The sequence below is a fragment of the Bufo bufo genome, chromosome 7 (assembly GCF_905171765.1).
Source record: "Bufo bufo chromosome 7, aBufBuf1.1, whole genome shotgun sequence".
Taxonomy (NCBI): Eukaryota; Metazoa; Chordata; class Amphibia; order Anura; family Bufonidae; genus Bufo; species Bufo bufo.
In genome coordinates, this window is record NC_053395.1 from 188336690 (window position 1) to 188350115 (window position 13426).

General features: G+C 39.8%; 1 protein-coding gene across 1 annotated transcript in view; it reads right to left on the reverse strand.

Annotated features, from left to right (window-relative positions):
* MYO3B (myosin IIIB) overlaps positions 1 to 13426 on the reverse strand; it is a 386918-nt gene that overhangs the window by 372148 nt on the left and 1344 nt on the right. The window contains exon 3 of the mRNA XM_040441512.1: positions 5826 to 5960. Within this exon, the coding sequence (XP_040297446.1) occupies positions 5826 to 5960 (135 nt within the window). The remainder of the gene's footprint in view (positions 1 to 5825; positions 5961 to 13426) is intronic.

Sequence of the window (13426 nt, forward strand, 5' to 3'; positions counted from 1 at the left end):
TTTTTGGGATACATAGTGCACAGTTCACTGTTAGTATAGCAGTAGCCTTTTTTAAAGTAGTAAACCTGAGTACTAACCCTTTAGCAGTGAATCATAACATTAACCCCTTTTGGCAGTGATACAGTGGTTACTGCAATGTTAGCAGTACTCATACACTGTGTGCAGAATTATTAGGCAAATGAGTATTTTGACCACATCATCCTCTTTATGCATGTTGTCTTACTCCAAGCTGTATAGGCTCGAAAGCCTACTACCAATTAAGCATATTAGGTGATGTGCATCTCTGTAATGAGAAGGGGTGTGGTCTAATGACATCAACACCCTATATTAGGTGTGCATAATTATTAGGCAACTTCCTTTCCTTTGGCAAAATGGGTCAAAAGAAGGACTTGACAGGCTCAGAAAAGTCAAAAATAGTGAGAAATCTTGCAGAGGGATGCAGCACTCTTAAAATTGCAAAGCTTCTGAAGCATGATCATCGAACAATCAAGCGTTTCATTCAAAATAGTCAACAGGGTCGCAAGAAGCGTGTGGAAAAAATAAGGCGCAAAATAACTGCCCATGAACTGAGAAAAGTCAAGCGTGCAGCTGCCAAGATGCCACTTGCCACCAGTTTGGCCATATTTCAGAGCTGCAACATCACTGGAGTGCCCAAAAGCACAAGGTGTGCAATACTCAGAGACATGGCCAAGGTAAGAAAGGCTGAAAGACGACCACCACTGAACAAGACACACAAGCTGAAACGTCAAGACTGGGCCAAGAAATATCTCAAGACTGATTTTTCTAAGGTTTTATGGACTGATGAAATGAGAGTGAGTCTTGATGGGCCAGATGGATGGGCCCGTGGCTGGATTGGTAAAGGGCAGAGAGCTCCAGTCCGACTCAGACGCCAGCAAGGTGGAGGTGGAGTACTGGTTTGGGCTGGTATTATCAAAGATGAGCTTGTGGGGCCTTTTCGGGTTGAGGATGGAGTCAAGCTCAACTCCCAGTCCTACTGCCAGTTTCTGGAAGACACCTTCTTCAAGCAGTGGTACAGGAAGAAGTCTGCATCCTTCAAGAAAAACATGATTTTCATGCAGGACAATGCTCCATCACACGCGTCCAAGTACTCCACAGCGTGGCTGGCAAGAAAGGGTATAAAAGAAGAAAATCTAATGACATGGCCTCCTTGTTCACCTGATCTGAACCCCATTGAGAACCTGTGGTCCATCATCAAATGTGAGATTTACAAGGAGGGAAAACAGTACACCTCTCTGAATAGTGTCTGGGAGGCTGTGGTTGCTGCTGCACACAATGTTGATGGTGAACAGATCAAAACACTGACAGAATCCATGGATGGCAGGCTTTTGAGTGTCCTTGCAAAGAAAGATGGCTATATTGGTCACTGATTTGTTTTTGTTTTGTTTTTGAATGTCAGAAATGTATATTTGTGAATGTTGAGATGTTAAATTGGTTTCACTGGTAAAAATAAATAATTGAAATGGGTATATATTTGTTTTTTGTTAAGTTGCCTAATAATTATGCACAGTAATAGTCACCTGCACACACAGATATCCCCCTAAAATAGCTAAAACTAAAAACAAACTAAAAACTACTTCCAAAAATATTCAGCTTTGATATTAATGAGTTTTTTGGGTTCATTGAGAACATGGTTGTTGTTCAATAATAAAATTAATCCTCAAAAATACAACTTGCCTAATAATTCTGCACTCCCTGTAAATGATACCAACATGGTACCTTTTCATACTTACTATTTTTCTTGCAAGCTATCTATCTACTGCTCTGCCACAAACCAGACGTAATAAGCCACAGTAGCTACCTCCCTGGTGATGGTTTGCTGCTTTGTCAATGATGGTCTATCGTATAAGTCCTTGATGATCTACAGGCAAAATATTTATTGTCACTAGATCACCAAAGACTGAACAATAGACCATCAGTGACACAGCAGTAAACCTTAAGCAGGAAAGATGCTGGAGATGCTTGGTCTAAGTAAATGAAGCAAGCAATGTAACATGAATGTATCCATAGACCTATATAACCTACTGTCAATGTTTCAAGTTGATATGATAGCAGGCTTGTGGTCTTGTCTTCTTGGCATATATTAGGTCTCGTGTTTCCAGCAATATAGTCTCTGAATACCACAGACTACCTGCACAGTTTTGTTAACCAGTTCAAGTCCATTTTGTCTTGAAATTCCAACAAATGTCCTTACTTTAAGATCCTTTAAGTCAATGCTAAATTGCATATACAGCAAACAAGGAGCCCACATGACATAAATTTAAGATGGCCACAGAAGTTGGGTGAGTTTTCTAGAGAAAGTTTTTTGAATCATGTTAAATTTTGTACATTTACATTGCTTAACATGGATTTTTCTTGGACAAAACTTAAGAAAACACTTACAGTACCAGCCATTTACCAAACTGAGCAGTGCCGGACTAAAGTCCCTTGGCCCCACCAAATCAAATGATCCAGTGGGCCCAACCTCTGAACCTATAGGAACTTAAGGGCCCTGTTTTGCTAGGGATCCATTACTGTCAGAGCTTGGGCCCACTGGAGGATCCTCTGGTACTCTGGTGGGCCAGTCCGACACTGAAATTGACTAAGATTCTGAAGGTTCTAAAGGTTCATATCAGAGGAGCAGATTTCCATTAATTTGAACTAAGATCTACTACTTGGCCACCAGTGGTCTATGGCCAGCGTAACAATAGGAATTTTCTAAGTACCGTCACAACCTGGACAATATGTGTACCTGTCCAGTAATCTCCTGGGTACCTCTCCTGTAAAGGTCTGATGACTCCCATTGTAAGAGTAACCATACACATGAGATTGATATCAGCTGTAGATTGTATAGAAGCTGGACTTTAACATACCCAATCCAATGGGAGATAAGCTGCCATCAGAGAAGTTCAGCAGTGGCCTACTCCATTCTCCCCAAACCAAATTAGCATTTGTCTAGAGAGGTTGGGAGGATTTGTCTAGAGAGGTTGAGCATTCAGCCAACAGCTAAAGTGTGTGGTCAGCTTATGATATGATGCTCCAGCTTCCATAAAAAAGGTTAAAGCATGATGACTACTGATGGATTGCAAGGTGGTTGTAACCATGGAAACTAGCAGTGTATAACGTGATGGAAAAATGAATCCAGCCAGCAAAGGAAGCAACATGGACAATCACAATACATTAGTAAGTGCCTTGTATTAACTTTCTCTATATAATAAACGCTATTTGCTGAAGTGACACAACCCCTTTAAGGGTCATCAATGTAAGCAACACTGAATGAAATGTGCACCCTAAAAGATGTCTTAAGCTTCTAACAGAAGGACAGAACTGAGCATGTGGGACCGCCTTAGTGAGGTGGACAGAGAATAAGGGAAAAAAACAAACAGCAGGTGTTGCTATACAGGTGCATTTTTGAATGTAGAATATTTTTCATAGGACAACCCCTTTAACTCTACATAATAGGGTGTTATCTAGGCAGCTGAGTTCCTTTTCACTACTTGGATTTAGCCTCTATGTATAATGTACTTATTGAGGGTTATCCCACTCTATGAGCTAGAATAGAGTACCACTCTAATGTCTGAGCAGGCCCCGTTCTGGCAGACTTGAACCATCTTTGTATTTCTCTGGCTGTCCGTGGCTTCAGCCTGCAAAATCAGTAGTATGTGTGGGGCACCTGGAGCAGGATCAGGGGCGACCATAACCCTGGAAGCCACAATTGAAAGGAGTTGTCTCTCAAAAGACACCCCTTAATAAATCTCATCTTTTGTTTTATCTGTGAAAGTGTGGCCAAAACTTAAAAACTTTAAGAAATACTAATTGCCCTCCTGGTCATAAAGTAATCAGCACCATAAAAAGTAAAGCAAGTGACAGCAATTACTTCTCGGGACTGTCTGGCATCTCTGTCTTAACGAGAATCCCAATATGCTTTTAAGGTTGTGCTTTTTCACAGCTCATTAGTGAATGGGATATATAATCAATGCTGTACTAAAGCAAAGGAAAGAAAACTGCTACACAGACGATGAGTTGCTGCTTACAATTATCAGAAGGAGACAATACATAGCATTGTATAAACATGCTGCACATCAAAGAAATGATATTCACCAGATAGACACATTATTTTATCTTAATAGTATAGCACCAGCATAGGCCTCATGCACACGACCGTTGTGTGCATCCGCGGCCGTTGTTCCGTTTTCCATTTTTTTCCACGGACCCATTGACTTTCAATGGGTCCGTGGAAAAATCGGAAAATGCACCGTTTGGTATCCGCGTCCGTGATCCGTGAAAAAAATATGTCAATGGGTCTGTGAAAAATCACGGATGCACACAATATTGTCATCCGCGTCCGTGATCCGTGTCCGTGATCCGTGTCCGTTTTTTCCTATCATTTCAAAGGCAAACTTGACTTAGATTTATTTTTTCATTTTTCATGTCCGTGGATCCTCCAAAAATCAAGAAGGACCCACGGAAGAAAATAACGGATCACGGAACAACGGAAACCATTTTTGCGGACCGCAAAAAAAAAGTCTGTGTGCATGAGGCCATAGTCTGAAGTGTCACTCCGCTAACATCCAAGATACGGTGACGATGAAGAGGTTCCAATCTCCTCGACCACCCAGGAATACCTATCAATCCAGCTGGTAGATCACCACCCAAGCCTGCACTCCATCCCCAACGTAGCAGTGTTAGGGTCTCCACTGATCAGCAAGATGATAATGAGGACTAAATGCAGTAACACTTGGGATAGTCAAAGAGTTTTAAAGGGGTATTCTGCTTATATCAAGTTATCCCCTACCAAATGGACTTCCACTGATCACAAGAAATGAATGGAGTGACAGGTCAACTATGCATCATGTCATTCTATTCATTCTCTATGGATCTACCAGACAATGCCAAGTACAGCACCAGTTACCCACTAATGTAAAAAATTAAAATGAGACCTCACATACACTGACCAAAAATATAAACGCAACACTTTCGGTTTTTCTCCCATTTTGCATGAGCTGAACTCAAAGATCTAAAACATTTTCTACATACACAAAAGACCCATTACTCTGAAATATTGTTCACAAATCTGTCTAACTCTGTGTTAGTGAGCACTTCTCCTTTGCCGAGATAATCCATCCCACCTCACAGGTATGGCATATCTAGGTGCTGATTAGACAGCATGAATATTGCACAGGTGTGCCTTAGACTGCCCACAATAAAAGGCCACTCTGAAATGTGCAGTTTGATCACACAGCACAATGCCACAGATGTCGCAACGTTTGAGGGAGCGTGCAATTGGCATGCTGACTGCAGGAATGTCTACCAGAGCTGTTGCCCGTGCAGGAGCGTATTTTCTGCTGCTACTCAGGGGGCGTGTCCATTCTGCTGCAGTTCTCTCCCTGTTACAGCTCAGGAGGCAGTTGAAAGATGAAACTGAGCATGTGCGGCCATCTCAGTGAGCAGGACACAGAAATAAGAAAAAAAACTAACAAAAGGTGAATGTGTCACTAAAACTGTTTTCTGCTTGCTAAAACTGGATAGCTACACATATCCTACTTTTCTAATCTGTTTTTCTGTAGAATTTTTATTTTATTTCCTAAACATGATTATGGGGGCGACCATCTTGCCTGAGCTGTTCTTAACAGCATTTGTTTTTCACAGTTCTGATAGATATAGACATCATATGTCAGGTAGTCACTAGTATCACTCAATTATAATGTTTGGCCGAGGTGGCAATCTTACATGATGGGAGATGGAGGAGACTGGTACCTCTTCACTGACACCGTATCTTGGATGCTGGTACAATAGTTGCTGTATTACATATAGATATAGCCACTTACCTCCAGAACGAGCCAGAGTTGTCCACCAACATACTGATCGGCTTTGTAATACATCCCATAAAACATTACAACGTTTGGGTGATTTGAAAGTGACTTCAGAATATTATACTCTGCCTCGATCTCCTCATCAACATCCTAAAGGACAAGACATGGATGGGATCATTGTCACCAATATTTCACAAACCAAATATTTTATTCATGTATCAATGGATTTCCAAAGTTAATTTAGCTCAATTATTAAGGCAGCCGTGAAGATGTATAGTCCCAGTATATGACCCTCACTTCTTTAATTGACGGGGCCAGACAGTGGCAAAGCAGCCAGGGAGGGGCTGGCCACAGAAAATGGTGGAGCTTGGGTGCAACAAGAGCAATGACAATGTCCTCATTGCACCAAAGGCCAAATTTGCATATTCAGAAAAAAGTATCATAACTCAGGAAAGGAGCCTCGGATCAAAAAAACAAATCTATCTCATATTTGCAGAGGTGTACCACCAATGAGGCAAGGTGAGGCGATTGTCTCATGCAGCACCAGGTAGGGGCAAGAGAGGGGCAGCAGAAGGGCCATGGGCAATGAGCGCTTTCATTGTGGAAACGCTCATCTCTACATATTCAACTGCATCGCTGTACTCAGGACAGCAATACAGTTGAATGCTGTGACGGCAGTGATGTCTCCCTGGCCCACTGTTTCCTCTAATAGGCTTTAGTCCTAGTTCCTGTAGCCTATCAGAGGCCGGCGTCATCATTATCGCGCTGCCTGAGACGGGCGTTTCAGTTTTCGCCCCAGGCAGCAGAAAGGCTAGGTGCACCCCTGCATATCTATCTCATATCTATCTATCTATCTATCTATCTATCTATCTCATATCTATCTCATATCTATCTATCTCATATCTATCTATCTATCTATCTATCTGTCTATCTATCTATCTAATATCTAACTATCTATCAAATATCTATCTATCTATCTCATATCTATCTATCTCTCTATCTCTCTATCTATCTATCTGTCTATCTATCTATCTAATATCTAACTATCTATCAAATATCTATCTATCTATCTATCTATATTTAATGTTTGTTGAAGAAGAGATTACATTTAATTAAGTGATGTTAAATAAAACAGATTACTCTCCTTATAACGTTCAGCTCGGCCTAATGATGCATAACAATGATATAATTTCCCATCAATTTGTTGACATCTCTATCTGAAATATATATGAAAATGACTTTTTAACTATATGGCTTGTTTAAGGTTGAAAATTGAAATCTGAAATATCTCCACGGTATGATATTTTGTGATGATTGCTTGGACATACAGTATCTGAAATGATAATTATAACTCAGTTGTAATGTTAACCCTTTTTACAGTTGTAGGTTTTTAACACAAATTGGGGAAGATTTATCAAACTGGTTTAAAGTAGAGCTGGATTAGTTGCCTATAGCAACCAATCAGATTCCACCTTTCATTTTTCACAGCTCTATTGGAAAATGAAAGGTGGAATCTGATTGGTTGCTATGGGCAACTAATCCAGCTCTACTTTACACCAGTTTGATAAATCTGCCCCATTATCTTTTCTGATTAACAGGAGTGCATTAAAATGTTCTGTAAAATGTATTTTATTTTCTAATATTATTGGTATATCGGGTTTTACAAATGCATTTGATCTATGAGCTGAGTTCTTAGGAGCCAGTCAGCATGGATGTGTACATTATATGCACCGGCAAAGGACTGAGGTAGATCAGATTTTCCATTGGTGCAAAACGATGCCTCTTAGGCCATTCCCCTTTCACATAAAGTCCCCTTTCTGTTAAGTTCCACCCTTTTTCGAGCGAGTGTGGGAAAACTGAACAAGCCCTGGTTGCACCAAATCGTGACAGTTTGTGCCTGACACAGTTCAGGCTCTGTTAGAAGCCTCCATGTTGGATTCTGTTAAAAATATCAGAAATGCCAGGCTCCCTGATGGAAACCCAACAGGCCTAATTATACTCAATGGGGTCTTTTGAGTGCTATTTGCTTCTGTCATTCGACGGAAATTTCTTTTTCATTATTTATTATAGTTGAGAAGAACAGTGAAAATAAAAAGAGGCAATGTGAACAGAGCGTTACTTCCACATTCTCTGCTATCACAATGCGGATACCCTGGGATATACACTGATGAATAAGGGGGCTCTGTATTCTCACGGCTCCAGACCACCTTGCTGATACACGGTATTATAATGTTCAGCTGGATAACACAGCATTTACATGTGATCTAATAGACAGAAGGAACATTAATTACAGTGCTGGTTGGCCGTCTCGCCCCCCCCCCCATATAGTATGTTCACCTGAACTCTATGTAGTCCAAATAGCTATAGGCTGTGCTGTGTGGATGCAGGTATGTAAAGAAAAACAAAAAAGCCATATAGAATAGTAATTTTCATCTCCAGCATGAATTTAGACGGATCAGGCATGTATAATTATGTCACACAGTGTCATGTCATTATTAGCCCCCCAAAAATGTCACAAATCCCAGGCATGCATCCTCCAACTATCCATTTTAGAGTTGGACAGGATTGCTAAAACTCACATGGAAGTTTCCTTTATCAATTAAAGGGGTTGTCTGAGATTTTGACACTGATGATCTAGCCTTAGGGTAGGTCATCAATATCTGGTCGGTGGGGGTCTGACTCCAGACACTTCCGCTGATCAGTTGTTTGAAGAGACCAAAGCGTTTTGGTTCTTCCTAGGCATGTTCATCGGTCACATTGGCTTAGACGCTGATCTGTTCTATTCAACTGAATGGGGCTGAGTGCAATTCCCAGCATGGCCACTATCCAATGGACGGCAATGTGCTTGGTAAGCTGTGAGTAGGCCAGTCCCTAGGTCATCAATATTAAACACCCAGGTAACCCCTTTAATAAGACTTTTTTGTATTACATATTACAGGTCAGGAAACAAAACAGAGATGGGGTTAACTAATATGGGGAAAAATGTAACTACTATTTGCATGTTGGCTTTTGGCTATGCCCGCCATGTGTTTTTACAGTTCTAGTGTGATTCTAAAATAAAAAGTGGAGTCTACAGCAAATATGCAGAAGTTTGTAGAAACAAAAGTCAAGATTAATTGCAACATTATTTAATTTTGTTTTTGGATTTGTTATATATATATATATATATATATATATATATATATATATATATATATATATATATATATCACCATTTAAAATATGTACTAATATACCTTATTATTGCATTTTCGTATGACTGCCTTATTTTGGCAGATTTTCTATAAATAGCCCATACTGGTATACCTTTTGTGTAGATGATGCCTGCACATTGAACTTTATGATTTTACATTGGCTTAGTCTACACATGATGTATTAGTCTATACATGATGTCCTAAATGTATTGTTGTACTGGCAACATATTCAACACTAAACATGTGTATTAATATCTTGATTATGCCTGTAAATAGCTAATACAGCAAAAAAAAAAAAAAAGAAGTAATGTATATACAGTACAGACCAAAAGTTTGGACACACCTTCTCATTCAAAGAGTTTTCTTTATTTTCATGACTATGAAAATTGTAGATTCACACTGAAGGCATCAAAACTATGAATTAACACATGTGGAATTATATACAGTACAGACCAAAAGTTTGGACACACCTTCTCATTCAAAGAGTTTTCTTTGAAGAACCTAGAATATGACATATTTTCAGTTGTTTCACACTTGTTTGTTATGTATATAATTCCACGTGTTAATTCATAGTTTTGATGCCTTCAGTGTGAATCTACAATTTTCATAGTCATGAAAATAAAGAAAACTCTTTGAATGAGAAGGTGTGTCCAAACTTTTGGTCTGTACTGTACATAACAAAAAAGTGTGAAACAACTGAAAATATGTAATATTCTAGGTTCTTCAAAGTAGCCACCTTTTGCTTTGATTACTGCTTTGCACACTCTTGGCATTCTCTTGAGGAGCTTCAAGAGGTAGTCCCCTAAAATGGTTTTCACTTCACAGGTGTGCCCTGTCAGGTTTAATAAGTGGGATTTCTTGCCTTATAAATGGGGTTGGGACCATCAGTTGTGTTGAGGAGAAGTCAGGTGGATACACAGCTGATAGTCCTACTGAATAGACTGTTAGAATTTGTATTATGGCAAGAAAAAAGCAGCTAAGTAAAGAAAAACGAGTGGCCATCATTACTTTAAGAAATGAAGGTCAGTCAGTCAGCCGAAAAATTGGGAAAACTTTGAAAGTAAGGGCTATTTGACCATGAAGGAGAGTGATGGGGTGCTGCGCCAGATGACCTGGCCTCCACAGTCACCGGACCTGAACCTAATCGAGATGGTTTGGGGTGAGCTGGACCGCAGAGTGAAGGCAAAAGGGCCAACAAGTGCTAAGCATCTCTGGGAACTCCTTCAAGACTGTTGGAAGACCATTTCAGGTGACTACCTCTTGAAGCTCATCAAGAGAATGCCAAGAGTGTGCAAAGCAGTAATCAAAGCAAAAGGTGGCTACTTTAAAGAACCTAGAATATGACATATTTTCAGTTGTTTCACACTTGTTTGTTATGTATATAATTCCACATGTGTTAATTCATAGTTTTGATGCCTTCATAGTCATGAAAATAAAGAAAACTCTTTGAATGAGAAGGTGTGTCCAAACTTTTGGTCTGTACTGTATATATATATATATACACTGCGTGCAGAATTATTAGGCAAATGAGTATTTTGACCACATCATCCTCTTTATGCATGTTGTCTTACTCCAAGCTGTATAGGCTCGAAAGCCTACTACCAATTAAGCATATTAGGTGATGTGCATCTCTGTAATGAGAAGGGGTGTGGTCTAATGACATCAACACCCTATATTAGGTGTGCATAATTATTAGGCAACTTCCTTTCCTTTGGCAAAATGGGTCAAAAGAAGGACTTGACAGGCTCAGAAAAGTCAAAAATAGTGAGATATCTTGCAGAGGGATGCAGCACTCTTAAAATTGCAAAGCTTCTGAAGCGTGATCATCGAACAATCAAGCGTTTCATTCAAAATAGTCAACAGGGTCGCAAGAAGCGTGTCGAAAAACCAAGGCGCAAAATAACTGCCCATGAACTGAGAAAAGTCAAGCGTGCAGCTGCCAAGATGCCACTTGCCACCAGTTTGGCCATATTTCAGAGCTGCAACATCACTGGAGTGCCCAAAAGCACAAGGTGTGCAATACTCAGAGACATGGCCAAGGTAAGAAAGGCTGAAAGACGACCACCACTGAACACACAAGCTGAAACGTCAAGACTGGGCCAAGAAATATCTCAAGACTGATTTTTCTAAGGTTTTATGGACTGATGAAATGAGAGTGAGTCTTGATGGGCCAGATGGATGGGCCCGTGGCTGGATTGGTAAAGGGCAGAGAGCTCCAGTCCGACTCAGACGCCAGCAAGGTGGAGGTGGAGTACTGGTTTGGGCTGGTATCATCAAAGATGAGCTTGTGGGGCCTTTTCGGGTTGAGGATGGAGTCAAGCTCAACTCCCAGTCCTACTGCCAGTTTCTGGAAGACCCCTTCTTCAAGCAGTGGTACAGGAAGAAGTCTGCATCCTTCAAGAAAAACATGATTTTCATGCAGGACAATGCTCCATCACACGCGTCCAAGTACTCCACAGCGTGGCTGGCAAGAAAGGGTATAAAAGAAGAAAATCTAATGACATGGCCTCCTTGTTCACCTGATCTGAACCCCATTGAGAACCTGTGGTCCATCATCAAATGTGAGATTTACAAGGAGGGAAAACAGTACACCTCTCTGAACAGTGTCTGGGAGGCTGTGGTTGCTGCTGCTGCACGCAATGTTGATGGTGAACAGATCAAAACACTGACAGAATCCATGGATGGCAGGCTTTTGAGTGTCCTTGCAAAGAAAGGTGGCTATATTGGTCACTGATTTGTTTTTGTTTTGTTTTTAAATGTCAGAAATGTATATTTGTGAATGTTGAGATGTTATATTGGTTTCACTGGTAAAAATAAATAATTGAAATGGGTATATATTTGTTTTTTGTTAAGTTGCCTAATAATTATGCACAGTAATAGTCACCTGCACACACAGATATCCCCCTAAAATAGCTAAAACTAAAAACAAACTAAAAACTACTTCCAAAAATATTTAGCTTTGATATTAATGAGTTTTTTGGGTTCATTGAGAACATGGTTGTTGTTCAATAATAAAATTAATCCTCAAAAATACAACTTGCCTAATAATTCTGCACTCCCTGTATATATATATATATATATATATATATATAAACAATGTTGTATGTCACATTTTCATTATATATTATTGATTTGAGACACAATGTGGTTAATCGTTGATTTAATAACGCATCGTGTGAATTATATACCTATTTAAGTGATCCAGGTCATGTATTTGATTTTACCTTGACCAAGATGATTTAAAAGGATCCAATATGGAGTCCAAGGTTTATATCTATTTGAACATCTACCACTGAGGAAGAAACAAGTTTGTTTTGAAACGCATCTGGTGAATGGTGAATTCCGACAGAAAGACAGTGTGGACGGAGACTTATTTTTCTATGCAATCTGAATATCTTCAGGCTGACAGGCTTTGGCAGTATTTGGAAGAGTGCGCTAGTGCTTTGAGGCGGCGGAGAGTGGAGCAACAAAGCTTATCACAAACCGACTGGGAACAACGTAGACCCGACTAAGAGAGATCCAGTGGGGAGAGACACGAATGGTGGGGAATTCCACAGAAAACATTGTGGTCGTGAGTAACCTAAAAATCCATCCGGCTTAATGTGAATATATTCTAAACAACATAGAGACACAGCGCACGTACATTGTAAACCCTGCAACTTATATCCAAATCAACGCCGTAAGAGTGCCAGCCAGTGCAGCGACTATACCCCACATGTACAATATTTACTGAACGTACAAAATAGACCATATAAATGCACGTATATATGTAATATCAAGTACCAATACAATAAAAAAAATAGAAATATGGGGCTAGCTGCAATTAAGCCGATGCTAATATTTACATATGGACAATAATATCTATTGAATGAATTACCGTCCAAAAACACAGTTGCAACAAATCTGTTCGGCCACTTTTTATATTTTTATTTTTTATAATTTTTTATGCGTGAGCTCCGCATAATATATTCCTGGGTCAATAATGAATGTACAATATTTTGATGTATTTTTTAATAAAATTTTAATGAATGTTTATACAAATGGTGAATTAATAAAATACTGGTGATTTGTTGAGAGCCAGTCTCATTAATAGATTATTTGTATTCTTTGGTGCCGTAGGGTGAATGGCAGACTGTGCTCCACAATAGCTGGTGAGCTCCATCTTGCCTAAGCTGTTTTTAACAGCATTTAGCAAGCAAGAAAATTGCTTTACAGCAGCTCCATGGTCCACACACACAATGGTCAGCAGGGGACCTCATTGACTTCTATGGGAGAGTTTTTTAGGCATGCTCTATGACCTGTGAAGACGTCATTGTACAAGGAAAGAATAGATACGCTTTGACAATCACCTAATGTGAATGGTGGATCCTGTCTTATCTATACACAGAGGTGAGATCATTACAGGCAGGATTAGAATGACAA